Source organism: Stigmatopora argus, chromosome 12, assembly GCF_051989625.1.
Source record: "Stigmatopora argus isolate UIUO_Sarg chromosome 12, RoL_Sarg_1.0, whole genome shotgun sequence".
NCBI classification, from domain to species: Eukaryota; Metazoa; Chordata; class Actinopteri; order Syngnathiformes; family Syngnathidae; genus Stigmatopora; species Stigmatopora argus.
The window spans coordinates 17,848,877-17,868,541 of record NC_135398.1 but is presented as its reverse complement, the minus strand read 5'-3'; the positions used below and the strand labels follow the sequence as shown (position 1 = coordinate 17,868,541).

General features: G+C 42.1%; 1 protein-coding gene across 5 annotated transcripts in view; it reads right to left on the bottom strand.

Annotated features, from left to right (window-relative positions):
- rgs11 (regulator of G protein signaling 11) overlaps positions 1–19,665 on the bottom strand; it is a 91,284-nt gene that overhangs the window by 20,392 nt on the left and 51,227 nt on the right. For 4 of the 5 annotated variants that reach the window (XR_013304065.1, XR_013304064.1, XM_077614364.1 and 1 more), the window contains exons 7-13: positions 16,167–16,243; positions 16,002–16,083; positions 12,548–12,616; positions 12,320–12,343; positions 12,163–12,224; positions 11,745–11,858; positions 5,334–5,449 (exon numbers count right to left, since the gene is read on the bottom strand). Coding sequence is in view for 3 of the 5 variants with exons in the window: in XM_077614364.1 (XP_077470490.1) it covers positions 5,334–5,449; positions 11,745–11,858; positions 12,163–12,224; positions 12,320–12,343; positions 12,548–12,616; positions 16,002–16,083; positions 16,167–16,243 (544 nt within the window). In the remaining 2 variants the exon portion in view is untranslated. The remainder of the gene's footprint in view (positions 1–5,333; positions 5,450–11,744; positions 11,859–12,162; positions 12,225–12,319; positions 12,344–12,547; positions 12,617–16,001; positions 16,084–16,166; positions 16,244–19,665) is intronic. The other variant, XM_077614365.1, reaches the window with a different exon arrangement.

Sequence of the window (19,665 nt, the reverse complement as noted above, 5' to 3'; positions counted from 1 at the left end):
GCACTATTTCCCTCGTCCTTGCCTGCTTCCCAGGATTGGGTCCTATTCCTAGTAACCTCACCTCGACGTCTCCCCTAAGACGTAACAAATATAGCCAGGCTTAAAATATCAATCCTTGCGAAATGTGGGAGTTGTTGGTTCAATTCTATTAAGAAATATACATTCATTCATTTGTTTCTCAATCTTACCTGATGTGAATATAACATATTCACTGGTGAGAAGTAGTAAATTTGCATATGGGGGAAGCCAGTCTGTCTATTTATTACAGTAAAAAAAGATGAAGGAAAAAATGAATGAAACAATGTCCTGTTATGAAATCAGTAAACGACAAGCCCTTTTTTTCCACTGAAAATGCCTTTGCTAACTTTTCCTGTTTTGAACCTTACAGGAATCTGGGTGCAGGAAATGAGATATGGTGTTCCCAAACTGCGCCAATGATTCCACGTTTTGACCTAAGGTGGTGATGTGGTGCAAATGAATTATATAACTCCTGTCAAAAAGAAACAGGACTATGTGCTTTGGTTTCACTGCTCTTACCATAATCTGTTTTTCCATCTATAGTCGAAGAAATACAATTGGTGGCTCAGAATTTCGGTGCGGCGGCTGGGCTCTCTCGACGGCTTTGAGCCTCATTGATGCAATTTGCATCCCAAGAGGCGTACTAGATGAGTATTGGTTGGCTGAACAAATTGCAGCAGGTATGGAGTCTATTTTTCTTTGGGTTACTTCAAATAAAATATGGATAAGATAAACAACATCCATTACAATGTCCAAAAACTTGGAAATTATACAGAACAGGCATTTGTAGCAATGAAGGAATAGCTGGCAGCCACCAGTCTCATGGCTTTTTTTTTGCAAAGTGGTTGATATGCTTCTGGCGGAGCAAGGGGGCGTGTGCAAAGTTTGGAGATCAACGTTGCACCTTTATTCCCAACGACACGTCATCCGATGGGTCCCTAACCAGAGCCGATGAAGGCCTGCAGACCCTGAACCAGAATATGAAGAGGCATTCTGGAGTGGAATTGTCCGCCTGGACAGACTAGTGGGATAAGACCTTCGGCAAGTGTGAAGAATTGGCCTTTTCTGTGGTGATCTCAATGGCTGTTTTTGCTACTACTTTGACATTGTGTGGGCGTTGTCTTATCCCTTGCTTACACATTTTTTTAGGTAGACTAATAACTATAGCAAATGTGCCTACAAATTCCAAATTGCAAGAATTCTATCCACTTATTACTAGGCCTACTGGTGAGGGCATTGCTGTCCGTGACTATGACAAATATCAAAGTGAATTGGACGAGATTGATTTTGTTCTTCCTTTTTCAGACCTGACCTCCAAGTAAGGGGGATTCGGATAAAGAGCAGACCTGCAGATTCCCACCCGGGTGGAATCATATTTGGCGTAAAAATGAAATATAGGCATAAGGGCATTAGATTGTATGTAAATATATAATAAAAAAAGGTGGAATGTCAGGATTTTATTTCATATTATTATAAATTTGCTTGCTACGAAGAATTAGCTTTGCTTAACTATTGATCTTGATCTGTTCATCATTATTAGTATCATACTGCTTGCAATGAAGTACCGTAATTACTCGAATATAACACGCAGATTTTTGCTATATAATTAATTCCAATAGTTGGGGGTGCGTGTTATAATCAATAACTAATTTTTTTTTTTTTTTAATTTTTTTTTTTTTTTATTTTTTTTTTTTTTGTCTTGTTACATGGCCCTTAGCCTGGTGCTTTTTCTTGCCAAATAAATTGAATTGAAATTGAATTGAATAAAATAAATTACAAATTTTCGATCGAAAAAAGCATTGTCAAACTCACTTTGACGCACGGATTTTACGTCATCTCGTAGAGCCGACGCACGGATTTTACGTCATCTCGTGAAGCCGACGCACGGATTTTACGTCATCTCGTAAAGCCGAGACCACCACTGCCCCCCTCTAGCCTCGTACCCGTCTCAGTTCACCCTCTCTCAGTTCAGTGTTATAATCAATAACTAAAATAAATTACAAATTTTCGATCGAAAAAAGCATTGTCAAACTCACTTTGACGCACGGATTTTACGTCATCTCGTAAAGCCAATCGGATGATGTGTTGTGGGAGGAAGAGGAAGTGGATGAAGGAAGCGTGGACGTTGATAGGATTCTCAACGAAGAGATGTATGAGAGGACAGACAAAGAGAGAGAGGAACTCTTCATTTGAAGGATTCTAATGAATAAATTTGTTTGAACAAAACAATCGTGAAACGAAGAAAAAAAGGTAATATTTCTGATTTTCGTCAGCGGGAAATTTTAGGTGCGCACTATATTCGAGTACTGCGTTTTTCCAGATTTTTTTGGCCCAAAATTACCTGCGTGTTATTTTCGAGTGCGCGTTATATTCGAGTAATTACGGTAAATGCTTTACTCCTGATAGCCTCAGTTGGTCTGAATAAAGAGGAGCAAGAATGGACTGGACTCCTACCTGCCTTTTGCTAATATACTTTACTCCTGGAAGTCTAAACAAAGATGATCCATTCGGGAGGCTGAGGGTGGGAAGAGGTGGAGCGAGCACCCAACTCCAACATGTGGCGTGACGACCCACCATCTCAGGACGACGGAGGAGTCCAGACGCCGTTCTTACAGAGGCACAATAATCTTCTGGGCGGTAATAAAAGTGGAATCATCATTCGTAAGGACCAACTTGCACCAGAGGTCCAAGGAACTGAACTGTGGGATCGTAATATTGTGTTTGTAGTTAAAACCTACAAAAAAGGGTATATTGTGGAATATTGAGGCACTTGTTAGTCTAGATAACACCTACTGTGTCAGATAGCAACATGTGTTCATGAGCCAGGGTCAGGCTGGCCTTAAAGATATCAGACATTGCCGAAACGATGATGAAGGAGGGCAGATGTCCTTCACGTTCTCACTGTACTGTGCTCAGACGTCAGACGTGATTGCGAAGGACGGCGGATGTCCTCCACTGTTCTATGCTTAAGCTTTAAAAGACGCCGATATTTTCAATAAAGTAGGTCTTGCTTCCTGTCTGCGACCAGAGCGTGTTGTGCATCTTTTCACTCCAACAGTTATTGTGTTATCAGTATGGGCAAAAGGACAGGTTTTAATGTTTTTTTCTGTGTAATAATGATTTGCTACATTACATTTTATAGGAATTTGAAGACAGCTACTGTTTGGGGATCTCCAGGTGGCAAGATTTTGAGTATGATGAAATAGGCTGACCAAATTCAGATGACTTTAATGTGCTTCGAACTTTCCCTCCTCGGGTTTGTCCTTACTAATTAACAACTGTTGATTGTGTGCACAGTACGGAAAGCTAAACACTACGAGATGAGGGTGAGAATGGCTGAGACTGTCAGATCCGAGTGAGTTGAGACTATCACACCTGGAACGAGCAGTCTCCTGATAGAACAATCAGGAATTTGGCCCCCGCGACTACCCCAAAATGCCTCTCTCAATAGTCTCCATAGGAGGGGACAGATCCCCACCGCTATCTCAATGAAAACAATCAGATTCCTTTGAAATTGTATAGAGGATTGGACAACAACAACAAAAAATGACTATTCCGCCTGGAGAATCTTAAACAAGCAATAAGAATAAAAAATACATCTATTGAGAAGTAAATTGAATGGCAAGGAATATAACTATATAATTAGGGTATGATACTTGTGTTAGAATACAATTAATAGAGCCTGGGATCACAGACTGGTGGAAGAGGAGGAGGAAGAATTACGGGAAGTATTTCAACAGCAGACTATCTGGTCGAAGAGGATGATTTGTACATTTTCTTTCAACTTTTTTTTACCATAACCAAGCAGATTGTACGGTATGTTTTTTTCTTTCTTGTGTACATCAAAATTGAGAGTTTATTTTACCATACTGAAGGTTTAGATGTGTTAATTTTTACTTTATTTGATTGCTAGTTTTGGTATACAGCTTTGTCTGTTATGAATGACCCGTTATAATAATTAATTTCTCCATAGAAGGGGACGGACACACCACCGCCCCTATTTCAGTAAAAAAAATCAAATTCCTTTGTTTGAGCCATATTCGAGTTTACTCACCATGAGCTTGCCCTGAGCAAAGTGATTGCTTCCTTTGAATTGACCTGAATTAACTTGATTTGACTTGAATTGACTTGAATTGACTTGAATTGACTTGAATTGACTTGAATTGACTTGAATTGACTTGAATACACTTGAATTGACTTGAATTGACTTGAATTGACTTGAATTGACTTGAATTGAATGCTTTTATTCTCATTATGTGACAATAAAATCTTGGAGCCTAGATGGCCGACTTCTTATTGTCTTTTGGGTATAGCTGCACGAGTGTTTTTGGCAGTTTGCGCCAAAGTATGGACCCACCAAATTTCATAGCTCCACGAGGAAAAAAAAAAAACATCGGTGAGGATCATTTTTTGAGACGCTGTTGAGCGTGTGCGGTCGATTGGTCGCCGGTCTTTTGGTCCCCGGTCTTTTGGTCGCCGGTCTTTTGGTCGCCGGTCTTTTGGTCGCCGGTCTTTTGGTCGCTGCCTTTTGGTCGCGGTCCTTTGGTCGCGGTCTTTTGGTCGCGGTCTTTTGGTCGCGGTCTTTTGGTCGCGGTCTTTTGGTCGCGGTCTTTTGGTCCCCCCGACCGCGACAACGGGTGACCAAAAGACCGGCGAACAAAAGACCGACGACCAAAAGACCGGCGACCAAAAGACTGACGACCAAAAGACCGGCGACAAAACAAGGTAAAACAACACGGTCTACGCATCAATAAAAGCCAACAATGGCCATGAGCAGTTTCACTGAGCCGACGTGCGAGTGTATAAGAGTTTGTATGTACATGCATTGTCCCTTTAAGAAGCTACGTCAGTCAGGGTCTTAACAAGTTCTCCAACAAAAAACAATAAAAGTCCAGGAAATTTGGAGCTTTTCTTTAGCCTAATAATTACTAGGGCATTAAGTATGACTAAATAGTAATTCGCAGTTTGTATTTAGGGAATTTGAGCAACTATTTAAATGGTAATTATCATTTACCTTCTGGGCGACCAAAAGATCGGCGACCAAAAGACCGGCGACCAATCGACCGTGTACCGCTGTTGAGGCACTTTTTTGACAATTTTCCGGTAACCACTTCCAAACTAATTTTCGCCAAGATCTATGGATACACCAAATTTGGTCAACATTTGAGTAAGTTAAGGCCTCTAAATTGGGCAAATTCCATTGCTATGAAGAATATTAATAATAAATAATCTTTACCATTACAATAGAGCCCTTCACATTGTGCTTGGGCTCTAATAGCAGCAAATTGGCTAAGAAGGCTAGTAAATGTTCTTACCACTATATTCTTTCTCCAAGTAAGTCATGAACTCCTGCCTCCCCATGGTGTCAATGAGAAGTGCCATGAAGCTGAAGCTCCAACGTTCCACTCGGAGGCGCGTCGGGGTTGGCACTCTTCTCACAAGAGCAAGAACATGATTATTGCCAACTATCAAGGGAAGATTTCATTCTGCACTTAGAATATATAACATATTTATTAGGGATGTCTTTTCTCATAACTGACAATACAATTATTATAACCATCATGATTCGTATCACGATGCGTGTCAGAATACGTGCCATGACGCGTGCCACGACGCGTGCCACGATGCATGCCACGATTGCCTAGGGGAAATTTAGAGTGTGCAATCAGCCTACCATGCATGTTTTGGGAATGTGGGAAGAAAGGGGTTAGGAGGAAACTGGAGTACCCGGAGGAAACCCACGCAGGCCCAGGGAGGACATGCAAACTCCACACAGGTGGACGTGACCTGGATTTGAACCCAGGACCCCAAGGCTGTGAGGCAGACGCGCTAACCATTTGGGTTACCGGGCTGCTGTTCAACTAGCCTACCCTACCTATATTTAAGATGTGGCAGGAAACTGGAGTACCTGGAGAAAACCCAGGCAAGCTCTAGGAAAACATGCAAACTCCACAAAGTGAGGATCGAGCCCTTGCCTTAACTGTGAGGCTGACATGTTAACCACTAGCCCGCCATTCTGCTTAAAGTAAACATGTTTTATGTTTAAATAACATATGGCCTTCATTAAATAATTGTACCAGTTTTTAGTGCAGACCTGTTTTAGTGCAAACCAGCTTTAGTCTAAACCTGCTTCAATGCAAGATTCTAAATTGGAAAAGAAAAAAATGTCTGAAGGATTTACTATACAGTAATATCTTGAGATACTAGTGTCCCAACATACGAGAAATTTGAGATACGAGGAAAATTCTGAGCAAATTTTTGCCCTGATATACGAGACAAATTTGACTTACGAGCATACGATGCGGCCGCTAGGTGGTCCTTTTCAAGCCACACAGTGATATTCATGATGAGAGGGAGGGGCTTCTTTTAATATGGATAAAGGAGAAACAGTTAGAGGAATCTATGAAGACTTGAAAGTAAAGCAAGCAGGTGAGAAAGGGGGGACTGGGGCGCCAGCTGAAACCTTTAAAGCGAGTCATGGCTGGTTCGATAAATTTAAAAAACGAGCTGCGGATACACTCTTTTGTGAGGCACGGGGAAGCAACTGTTAGGGTTGCTTGGTTTTATGCTTTTCTTCCCCCTGGTGTCCTGTCTGAGTGATTGACCATTGTGTTTTGCTGTCGTTTTTCCGCTCCTGCTGTATTCCCTGCCTGCCCCCTCGTGTGTTTCCCAGGTGTTCCTAATTGTCTCGTCAACCCATGTCAGTCTATTTAAACCCCACTGATTGTTATGTCATTTGTTCGATCGTCTGTTTTCGTTTGTCCACGTTTCATGTTCCATGCACCTCGTTTCTCGCTTTCCCGTATCTTCCCTTGTCAGGTTTGGTGATTTGATTTCTAAGTCGTTGTTATTTTTTAAGATCCTGTTTAAGTTATTAAAGTTTTGGTTTGAGCACCACCTCTCTCGTCCGAATTGACATACGAGCTCGGTCCAGGAACGCATTAAGCTCGTATCTCAAGGCATTACTGTATAGCACTCAATATGGGACTTGACATTGCCCGCGTGTGTCCAAGCCTGATTACCTCATGTTGCAATTTTAGAATTGTTGTAACTGTACAGTAGTTGAATGTGAATCGTAATCAATGTTCCCTCTAATTTTTCGTTGGTCTGTGCAGAAAGACAACCTCCCTGAGCGCACTGAGTACCAGTGTGAGCGACATCATCGGTACTCGGATGATTCGCCTAAAGACGTTTCGCCGACAGACGTTTGACAGATGGGCAGGTCGCCGAATGGACGTTCCGCCGAAACGGGATTCGCGCGCTCGCCCCGCCCCCGGATCGTGTGTGTACAAGTTTTTCAACCTCAGCCCGCGGGCCATATACGGCCCGTTAGGATTTTTAATCCGGCCTGCTGCCGGCGTTGTCCAAATTATAGTAAAAATCAATGATTCATTTCCCTTTGCCGCTCATCACTCTCAATTTATTAGTCTACCTTCAATGGCAGCCCGGGAATAAGCACTCTTGGGCGGGCATGGCAGCCCGGGAATAAGCACTCTTGGGCGGGCATGGCAGCCCAGGAAAAAGCACTCTTGGGCGGGCAGATGTTGCAGAACTGAGCCGTAAAATGACAGCAATCGGGTCAAATCCATCCTAAAACAGCATTTAATGATTAAATACAATTACTGGAGCTCTTTGGACATTAGAACCAAGCCCAGGGAAGTTAATTCCTCGGTAAAATGTTGCGATGATGTCGCGATGGAGGCAAAAAAATGTCTATATACGTCCATTCGCCAAACGGCTCAAAATGCTCTCAAATTCGGTCAAATCCAGCCCAAAACAGCGTTTAATGACTAAATCCAAATACTGGAGCTCTTTGGACATTAGAACCGAGCCCAGGGAAGTGAATTCCTCGGTAAAATGTCGCGATGATGTCGCGATGGAGGCAAAAAAAACGTCCATATACGTCTATTCGCCAAACGGCTCAAAATGCTCTCAAATTCGGTCAAATCCAGCTGAAAGCAGCGTGTAATGATTACCGTATTTTCACGCCTATTTGGCGCATCGTTTTTTACGCCGCAGTGTCAGTAACGAGTGCTATTTCTGTATTTTAGACACACAAAGCACGCACCATTTCATTACACGCATATATATTATATATGGATTAACACCGAAACACAATAGCGCTGGCTACCGGAAGCAGCTTATTTCCGGGTTCCGGTGCGCAGTGACTGCTGGGAAATATAGTTCTTGGACGCTACACCCACACGCTAAAAACACGCTTTAAAAAGGCAACGGGAGCAAAACTGAGTTCGGCAGTGCTTTATTTGGACATTTTACAACTTACTCACGTCATCATCACCCACAAATCCATCAAAGTCCTCATTTTCTGTGTCAGAATCAAACAATTGCCCAAATGAGTCTTCCAAAACGCTGGGTCCCGCGGTTGTAGTTCTTAAGCCTCCGGGAATGACGGCAAGCTCCGAGTTATTATATATACATAGTTCACAGTCTAGCTTTGAATGCTCTGTTGACGCCAACATTTTGCAGGATTTCTTTTGTAAATACAGCCGAAATGACGGCCAGCACCAAATTAGTGTGGTCGCCTGGCGACTAAGCCAAGATGGAACATCCACGAAGGGGAGGAAGAAGTTGGACTGTGGGAGTGCATATGAGCCGCTTTTAAAGGGACAGCGACAAGGCAGACCATATGTGTGTAGCGGTTCTGGGCAGTCCTGTCCGGGTGGAATCATCAAAATGTCACAGATGTCGGGGTAGTGACAACTTCCCAGGTCCAACAAACATGGGATTTTCACCCAAAAACCCATCACTTCCTTCTCCAGTGTGATGTTAACAAAAAATCCTGCCGCTAAATGTTGGCGTCAACAGAGCATTCAAAGCTAGACTGTGAACTATGTATATATATTATATATAATAACTCGGAGCTTTCCGTCATTCCCGGAAGCTTATGGCAGCCCGGGAATAAGCACTCTTGGGCGGGCATGGCAGCCCGGGAATAAGCACTCTTGGGCGGGCATGGCAGCCCAGGAAAAAGCACTCTTGGGCGGGCAGATGTTGCAGAACTGAGCCGTAAAATGACAGCAATCGGGTCAAATCCATCCTAAAACAGCATTTAATGATTAAATACAATTACTGGAGCTCTTTGGACATTAGAACCAAGCCCAGGGAAGTTAATTCCTCGGTAAAATGTTGCGATGATGTCGCGATGGAGGCAAAAAAATGTCTATATACGTCCATTCGCCAAACGGCTCAAAATGCTCTCAAATTCGGTCAAATCCAGCCCAAAACAGCGTTTAATGACTAAATCCAAATACTGGAGCTCTTTGGACATTAGAACCGAGCCCAGGGAAGTGAATTCCTCGGTAAAATGTCGCGATGATGTCGCGATGGAGGCAAAAAAAACGTCCATATACGTCTATTCGCCAAACGGCTCAAAATGCTCTCAAATTCGGTCAAATCCAGCTGAAAGCAGCGTGTAATGATTACCGTATTTTCACGCCTATTTGGCGCATCGTTTTTTACGCCGCAGTGTCAGTAACGAGTGCTATTTCTGTATTTTAGACACACAAAGCACGCACCATTTCATTACACGCATATATATTATATATGGATTAACACCGAAACACAATAGCGCTGGCTACCGGAAGCAGCTTATTTCCGGGTTCCGGTGCGCAGTGACTGCTGGGAAATATAGTTCTTGGACGCTACACCCACACGCTAAAAACACGCTTTAAAAAGGCAACGGGAGCAAAACTGAGTTCGGCAGTGCTTTATTTGGACATTTTACAACTTACTCACGTCATCATCACCCACAAATCCATCAAAGTCCTCATTTTCTGTGTCAGAATCAAACAATTGCCCAAATGAGTCTTCCAAAACGCTGGGTCCCGCGGTTGTAGTTCTTAAGCCTCCGGGAATGACGGCAAGCTCCGAGTTATTATATATACATAGTTCACAGTCTAGCTTTGAATGCTCTGTTGACGCCAACATTTTGCAGGATTTCTTTTGTAAATACAGCCGAAATGACGGCCAGCACCAAATTAGTGTGGTCGCCTGGCGACTAAGCCAAGATGGAACATCCACGAAGGGGAGGAAGAAGTTGGACTGTGGGAGTGCATATGAGCCGCTTTTAAAGGGACAGCGACAAGGCAGACCATATGTGTGTAGCGGTTCTGGGCAGTCCTGTCCGGGTGGAATCATCAAAATGTCACAGATGTCGGGGTAGTGACAACTTCCCAGGTCCAACAAACATGGGATTTTCACCCAAAAACCCATCACTTCCTTCTCCAGTGTGATGTTAACAAAAAATCCTGCCGCTAAATGTTGGCGTCAACAGAGCATTCAAAGCTAGACTGTGAACTATGTATATATATTATATATAATAACTCGGAGCTTTCCGTCATTCCCGGAAGCTTAAGAACTACAACCGCGGGACCCAGCGTTTTGGAAGACTCATTTGGGAAATTGTTTGATTCGGACACAGAAAATGAGGACTTTGATGGATTTGTGGGTGATGATGACGTGAGTAAGTTGTAAAATGTCTAAATAAAGTACAACCGAACTCAGTTTTGCTTCTGTTGCCTTTTTAAAGCATGTTTTTAGCGTGTGGGTGTTGCGCACAAGAACTCTATATCCCAGCAGTCACTGCGCAGTACTTTATCTACGGGAAAATAGTAGAGTCGGGCTGCTTGGCGTAGTTAGTTGTATATATATATATATATATATATATATATATATATATATATATATATATATATATATATATATATATATATATATATATATATATATATATATATATATATATACATACATAGTTCACAGTCTAGCTTTGAATGCTCTGTTGACGCCAACATTTAGCGGCAGGATTACTTTTGTAAATACAGCCGAAATGACGGTCAGCACCAAATTAGTGTGGTTGCCATCATACTAACTGTATTGAAGAACTGGGTGTATTAAGAATTCTATATCCCAGCAGTCACTGCGCAGTACTTTATCTACGGGAAAATAGTAGAGTCAGGGGCTGGTTTCCGTAGTTGTCCTATTGACTGATTTATTTTATTTTATCGTGATAACAATTTTAGTATTGGTCCATATATAAAGTGCACTGGATTATACGGCGCCCTGTCTATTTTTGAGAAAATTTTTGACTTTTAATCGCGCCTTATAGGCGTGAAAATACGGTAAATACAAATACTAGTATTTGTATTTAATCATTAAACTAACAAATACTAGTATTTGTATTTAATCATTAAACGCTGTTTGAACGAACGTTCATTCGGCGACCTGTCCGTCTGTCAAACGTCCGTCGGCGAAACGTCTTTAGGCGAATCATCCGGTCACGACATCATCATTGCTCGCTATGGGCACACCAGTATCACACCTGCCACAAGCAGGTGCATGTCAATGTTCCCTCTAATTTTTCATGTAAAACATGCTGTAAAACATGAAAAACATAAGAGTGGACAGAGCTACTGCCACTGGCTGCCGCTTAAACGGCGCCATCATGGGGAAAGGGGTAAAAAAAAAAAGGATTTTATTTACTGCGCGCCATATGATTGCTGCTGCGCAGAGAAGACGAGAGTAGTGCGCAATTGCGCACACGCGCAGCTTAGAGGGAACATTGATCGTAATGATTTAAATAACATTAATGCTTATTGTATTATTTGACTATAATGCATTGATCCAAATCACCCAACCCAAAATGTAAAACATAAATCTTGTGCATCCAAGATGGTCCAGACTAATTTCAAAGTGTGTTTTCTTACATATCTGCATCCATGGTCCAAAGTGCAGTGTCATCAGAGATCCATGGATTACTGGGAAGACAACCCTGCATAATTGGATCGTGGTTCTGGTACTGCTCGCTAAATTTTAAAAAACTGCACAGACATAGGGACACGCATGTGTGCACACACACACCCCCACAGACACACACATTATTATTGTGTTAGTACTACATATCAAAGCAGTTAATGGTCACTAAATCCTACTTGCCTCAGGAATCATCCATTAGTGACTCTAGTAAGAGATTTAGCCTTATGTTTGAGTGTGTATTTGTGTATGTGTGCTGAAGGATCAAAGTTCTATTCAGGAAGCTTTTAATTCATTTGAGCTTATTGGACATAGCTTACTCTTCTCTAGGCATAGTATTTCTGCATTTCACTCCATTATATCTTTACAAACCCTTCTAAGCAAATGGATGACTTGACACGGGTTCTTCCTAGAGCCCTTCTACACGTTTCAATCTGGAAAATCACAAACATAAAACTCGTGAAACAAAAAGGACATTTCTGAAAAAATAATTTTTACAAAGACAATGCAAATGACACATGATGTTTACCTCTCTTTTGTAGTAGTCGCTGTCCTAGATCTATTCAAGTCAGTTTAAGTCAGAAACAAATCAGTTTGTATCATAATGTGAACACAATAATGCAGCACAATTAGTTTATAGTAGATAATTTTGAAGCTTACTTTGAGACAATATCAGCAGCAATGAAGAGGGGAAAACAGCATTGGTATAGATTGGACAAATATACAATTGTAAATAAACAAGTTTGTTTTCACTGACCAGTGTCATTCGCAGATTGCAGTTACTTGGATTTTCCAGACCCATGTCGAGCACACCAATTACACCGGGCTGAAAGGAAAGCAAAAAGCGACAGCAGATTATAAATATGTGCTTGTCGTTCAATGTGTGCATGCATGTGTACTGTTTTTGTACGAGCACTTAGGCCCCTGAGAGCTTTCTATGCCACTGGCTCAGACTCCCCTCCCTCCCCAAGTTTCTCTTTCAATTTGCCTGTTCCCTATTCCCTAATTCATAAAGGAAAGACAATATGGACGCCTTTCTTCAAAGACTTGGCCAAAGCTTCCCTCACATCTATCTTACAGGAACCCTTATCTTTTCAACCCCTACTAATGCAATGTGACCTTTTTTTTAAACCCACCCTTTTTCAGTTCCTCTATGAAATGACAGAAGTATCAGAATATTTCACCCAAAATTCAATGATATAACTAAATAACATCATTATTGTTGTTTTTTGCCCCCTCCCTGCTCACAAACTGATTCTCCTCTGCTTCTCCACTACTGTCAGCTGAAGCTTTTACCAGATGGGTTCAATATTTTATGGAGTAGGCAGGATTCATTGAGGCAGAACATTACAGGTCCTCTCAATCAATGTTCCCTCTAATATTTTGTTTGTCTGGGCAGCAGACAAAAAGGCCATGCAGAGAGTGATCAACACTGCCCAGAGGATCGTCGGCTGCTCTCTGCCCTCACTGGAAGATATTGCCAGCCCTCGTTACCTCAGCAGAGCCGGGAACATTGCTGGGGACCCGGACCACCCTGGTCATGACCTGTTCCAGCTGCTTCCCTCTGGCAGGCGCTACCGGTCTCACAAGGCACGGACAAAGAGGCTTAAGGACAGCTTCTTTCCCACAGCCATCAGGACTCTAAATTGCAGTAGCACGACACACAATTCCCTCTGTGTAACAACTTCGGGGTGAGGAAACATGAAGGACGTTGGACGGCGATCTGCCTCCTGCTGGCTGACTGAAGGTAAGTAGGCAGACAGTGGGAGGTAAGTGATCCATTTTATTCTTTTTTGGCATCGGTGAGGCAAACCTTTTCGCAGTCGCCGGGAGTTGGTTGCGCTCGGGAGGTGATGCGATGTATCCACCACGGCAGAATGCCAGCAAGTCTGAAACTATCACTTGGTTGGGCTCTTGCCTGAGAAAAGCGCACTTTGTGGAGAAGCACTTTCAATTTTGTCATACGCAGCTGGGTATGATGACAATTAGGCTTTTGTCTAGTCAATGATGATGACAAGCCTAAGTCTGATTTTATTTTTATTTTTTATTTATTAAAGACAACCTCCCTGAGCACACTGAGTATCAGTGTGAGCAACATAATCATTGCTCGCTATGGGCACACACTAGTATCACACCTGCCATAAGCAGGTGCATGTCTACTACACATAAATGATTTAGTAATAATAAAATGTAATGATTAATATCTATGAATGGGCGGCCCGGCGGATGAGTGGTTCAAGCGTCGGCCTCACAGCTCTGGGGTCCTTGGTTCAAATCCAGGTCGGTCCACCTGTGTTGAATTTGCATATTCTCCCTGGGCCTGCGTGGGTTTTCTCTGAGTACTCCGTTTTCCTCCCACATCCCAAAAAGATGCATTGTAGGCTGATTGGACACTCTAAATGTCAGGAGCGCCCCGTTTTGTCCCTCCTGGCCTGCCGTAGAGACAGAGCAGCTGGGATCAATCTGTTGATGACTTCCTGAGTTAGTATTTAAACACCAATTAGTTCTATTATCATTGTCGGATCGTTCCTGCAAGCCCCTGAACAATTCTTGCATGTTCCTGGAAGTCACTGCGTGGATTCAATAGCCATGCAGCCACGCTACCTTTCTCCTCGATACCTCTCGTTCTCCTGTTTCCGGTTTGGTATCGCTTTTGTTTCACGAGTCCTCGTTGTTTTGTAAGATCCCTTCTGAGTTATTAAAGATGTTGCTTTGACGCTAATACCTCGTCAAATCCTACTTCCCCGGGACTGGGTCCGCATCCATTCCCGATCCCGCCACAACGACGCGACGCGATCGTAACACTAAAATTCCCCCCAGGTATGGGTCTGAGTGTGCATGGCTGTTCGTCTCCTTGTGCCCTGCGATCGGCTGGCCACCGATACAGGGTGTCCCCCGCCCCTGTCCCAAAGTCAGCAGGAATAGGCTCCAGCACCCCCCCGCGAGTGATAAAGTGGATAAAGCGGTTCAGAAAATGAAAATATTTATATTCATGTTAATGAACATATATATATGTAAGATTGTAGCCGAGGGCTAATTTCCATTTATAGTCCATTGTGTAGGTTGAAGACAAACGATCACACATTAGACACATGCACGCACACACACAACCACACACAGCAGATTTAGACAATTCTCATCCGATTTCACCGCTTGTTCTTCTATTTGCACAGTAAAGTAAAAAGGAATGTATTAAAAAATATTAAAATGTAATAAAAAAAAAGATAGAATGGCTGTAAAACACGAAAAACAAAAGTGGACAGAGCTAGTGCCACTGGCTGCTGCGTGAACGGCGCCATCATGTGGAAAAAATGGATTTTAGTTTGTGCGCTCCATTTGATTTGCTGTGCGCGGAGAAGACGAGAGTAGTGCACAATTGCGCATGCGCGCAGCTGAGAGGGAACATTGCTCTCAATGTATTTTTTTTTTACTCAGGAGTCTACAATTCAGCGGTAAGTGAATTCCAACAACAATGTAGAATATTGGCCGTAATTAAACATGTTTAAAGATGTTTTTTTTTTAAACAATAATTTAATATATCAGGCTTTTACAATGCATTATTCTTGTCTCATCTGATTTTCTGAACCGCTTTATCCTCACTAGGGTCACGGAGGTGCTGGAGCCTATCCCAGCCGACTTCAGGCCAGAGGTGGGAGACACCCTGAATTGGTGGCCAGCCAATGACAGGGTACAAGCAACCATTCACGCTCACACTCATACCTAGTGGCAATTTAGAGTGTCCAATCAGCCTACCATGCATGTTTTTGGAATGTGGGAGGAAACCGGAGTACCTGGAGGAAACCCACACAGGGGAGAAGATGCAAACTCCACACAAATCGACATGACCTGGATTTGAACCCAGGACCCCAGAGCTGTGAGGCCGGCGCGCTAACCACTCGCGTCACCGGGCCGCCCGCATTATTCTTGTATTGATTCAAAATCCATTTGAATCGATCTTGACACATTTATTTTTTGTTGGAAATAAACAACTTACACCTGCACTAATCATGCTTCGGTGCATGAGGGCGCTATTTCTGAGCTCAAGTCCCATATCAAATCCCATATTGAGTGCAATAGTACATGCATTCAGATGTTGTTATCGGAATTAATCAGGATCAAATTGAGACATGTGAATCATGATCGTATCGCCAGGCAATAACACCCATACTGCAGTCATTTTAAAACAGTTCAGCCAGTGAAAGTGAACATACCGGTGGTCTGTTGATGAGCCAGTAAGCCTGCTCCTGACACTCAAGTACGATACGGTCAGCCTTCCGTCTTTGTTTTGACACTCTAAACAACATATAACTTACTGTGAGGTTGTGTGCGGATGTGTTGCTTTCAATGATTATTTCATTATTATATTGTATATGTACCTGAGCTGCTCTCTGGCTTGCATCACCACAAAGTCCCAGGTGTGATTTATCCTCTTGTTCAATAGACTGTATCTCTCCTGTAATGATTGATGTGAATATTAAATACCGTATTTTCACCACTATAAGGCGTGCATAAAAGTCAAAAATGTTCTCCAAAATAGACAGGGCGCCCTATAATCCAGTGCGCTTTATATATGGACCAATACTAAAATTGTTATCACGATAAAATAAAATAAATCAGTCGATAGGACAACTACGGAAACCAGCCCCCGACTCTACTATTTTCCCGTAGATAAAGTACTGCGCAGTGACTGCTGGGATATAGAGTTCTTAATACACCCAGTTCTTCAATACAGTTAGTATGATGGCGACCACACTAATTTGGTGCTGGCCGTCATTTCGGCTGTATTTACAAAAGAAATCCTGCCGCTAAATGTTGGCGTCAACAGAACATTCAAAGCTAGACTGTGAACTATGTATATATATATATATATATATATATATATATATATATATATATATATATATATATATATATATATATATATATATATATATATATATATATATACAACTAACTACGCCAAGCAGCCCGACTCTACTATTTTCCCGTAGATAAAGTACTGCGCAGTGACTGCTGGGATATAGAGTTCTTAATACACCCAGTTCTTCAATACAATTAGTATGATGGCGACCACACTAATTTGGTGCTGGCCGTCATTACGGCTGTATTTACAAAAGAAATCCTGCCGCTAAATGTTGGCGTCAACAGAGCATTCAAAGCTAGACTGTGAACTATGTATATATATTATATATAATAACTTGGAGCTTGCCGTCATTCCCGGAGGCTTAAGAACTACAACCGCGGGACCCAGCGTTTTGGAAGACTCATTTGGGCAATTGTTTAATTCGGACACAGAAAATGAGGACTTTGATGGATTTGTGGGTGATGATGACGTGAGTAAGTTGTAAAATGTCTAAATAAAGTACAACCGAACTCAGTTTTGCTTCCGTTGCCTTTTAAAGCGTGTTTTTAGCGTGTGAGTGTTGCACGCAAGAACTATATTTCCCAGCGGTCATTGCGCACCGGAACCCGGAAATAAGCTGCTTCCGGTAGCCAGCGCTATTGCGTTTCGATGTTCATCCATATATAATATATATGCGTCTAATGAAATGGTGCGTGCTTTGTGTGTCTAAAATACAGAAATAGCACTCGTTACTGACACTGCGGCGTAAAATACGATGCGCTAAATAGTCGTGAAAATACAGTACTAACAATACTAAGAGAAATACGGTGTTCTTATAATAAGGTGTATAACGATGTTCGATATATAAACTATAGATTGCTTAAGCAACAATCAAATCGGAAACAATTGAACTTCTCATCATTTAGAAATGGACTTTTGTGAAAAATAATTTTATATTCTATAAAATTCTAGATAAACTTTGTATGCAAATGTCTGAATTTTTTTAGTAACCAAATTGCCAAAAACATTAAAATGACTGTATTTTTATTCGAAATTTACCGTTTTTTTTTCACTTACGATTCTATTTCAATACCTGTCAGGATATATCCTGACAGGTATTGATACTGTATATATACAGTGGGGCAAATAAGTATTTAGTCAACCAGCAATTGTGCAAGTTCTCCTACTTGAAAAGATTAGAGAGGCCTGTAATTGTCAACATGGAAAAACCTCAACCATGAGAGACAGGATGTGGAAAAAAAACAGAAATTGCATTGTTTGATTTTTAAAGAATTTATTTCCAAATTAGAGTGGAAAATAAGTATTTGGTCACCTACAAACAAGCAAGATTTCTGGCTGTCAAAGAGGTCTAACTTCTAACAAGGTCTAACGAGGTATCCACTCGTTACCTGTATTAATAGCATCTGTTTTAACTCATTATCGGTATAAAAGACACCTGTCAACAACCTAAGTTGTTACACTCCACACTCCAAACTCCACTTCGCCCAAGACCAAAGAGCTATCAAAGGACACCACAGACAAAATTGTAGACCTGCACCAGGCTGGGAAGACTGAATCTGCAATAGGTAAAACGCTTGGTGTAAAGAAATCAACTGTGGGAGCAATTATTAGAAAATGGAAAACATACAAGACCACTGATAATCTCCCTCGATCTGGGGCTCCATGCAAGATCTCACCCCCTGGCGTCAAAATGATAACAAGAACGGTGAGCAAAAATCCCAGAACCACACAGGGGGACCTAGTGAATGACCTACAGAGAGCTGGGAGCACAATAGCAAAGGCTACTATAAGTAACACGATGCGCCGCCAGGGACTCAAATCATGCACTGCACGTTCGTGTCCCCCTTCTAAAGCCAGTACACATCCAGGACTGGGAGAATATGTTATGGTCAGATGAAACAAAATTGAACTTTTTGGTAAAAACAGGTTCTCGTGTTTGGAGGAGAAAGAATACTTGCATCCGAAGAACACCATACCCACTGTGAAGCGTGGGGGTGGAAACATCATGCTTTGAGGCTGTTTTTATGCTACGGGACCAGGACGACTGATATGTGTAAATGAAAGAATGAATGGGGCCATGTATCAAGAGATTTTGAGTGAAAAAAAGCCATGCAGAGAGTGATCAACACCGCCCAGAAGATCATCGGCTGCTTTCTGCCCTCACTGGATGACATTGCCAGCCCCCGCTACCTGTTATGGACCCATACCACCCTGGTCACAACCTGTTCCAGCTGCTGCCCTCTGGCAGACACTACAGGTCTCACAAAACACGGACAAATAGACTTAGGGACATTTTTTTCCCACAGCCATCAGGACTGTGAACTTGCGTTAGCATGACACACACTCCTTTCTGTGCAATAACTTTGGGGTGTGCAATAACAATGTGCAATATTTTAGAATTTCCCTTGCCAGAATGTGACTTTTTATATCTTCATATTACTTATTTATGTTGTTTACTGGGAAAACGCACTTTGTGGAGCAGTACCACCAATTTCGTTATACGCAGCTGTGTATGACAACAATAAAGGCTTTTGATTTGATTGATTTGATCTGAGTCCACATGAGTCACAGCTTGGCCCTTGTAGTTGGTGAGGGACCGTATGCTCTGCCACATTGTTCGGCATTTTTTTTCCCAGAGCCATCAGGGCTCTGAACTTGCATTAGCACGACACACAATCCCTTCTGTGCAATAAGTTTGGGGTGTGCAATAACAATGTGGAATATCTAAGATTGTGCAATATTTTAGAATTTACCTTGCCCGGACGTGACTTTTTATATTTTTATATTACCATATTTTCATGACTATAAGGCGCACTAAAAAATCTTACATTTTCTCCAAAATAGACAGGGCGCCTTATAATGCGGAGAGCCGTGTGTAAAGCTCTAAAGCCTGACTGCGAACACGTCTTGCCAACACACTTCTTACATAGAGAGAAGGGTGGGTGGGTGTCTTCAGACGTTAAAGGCACACCCCTACAAGGCACTTGTATATAGTGTGGGCATGTGTTTAT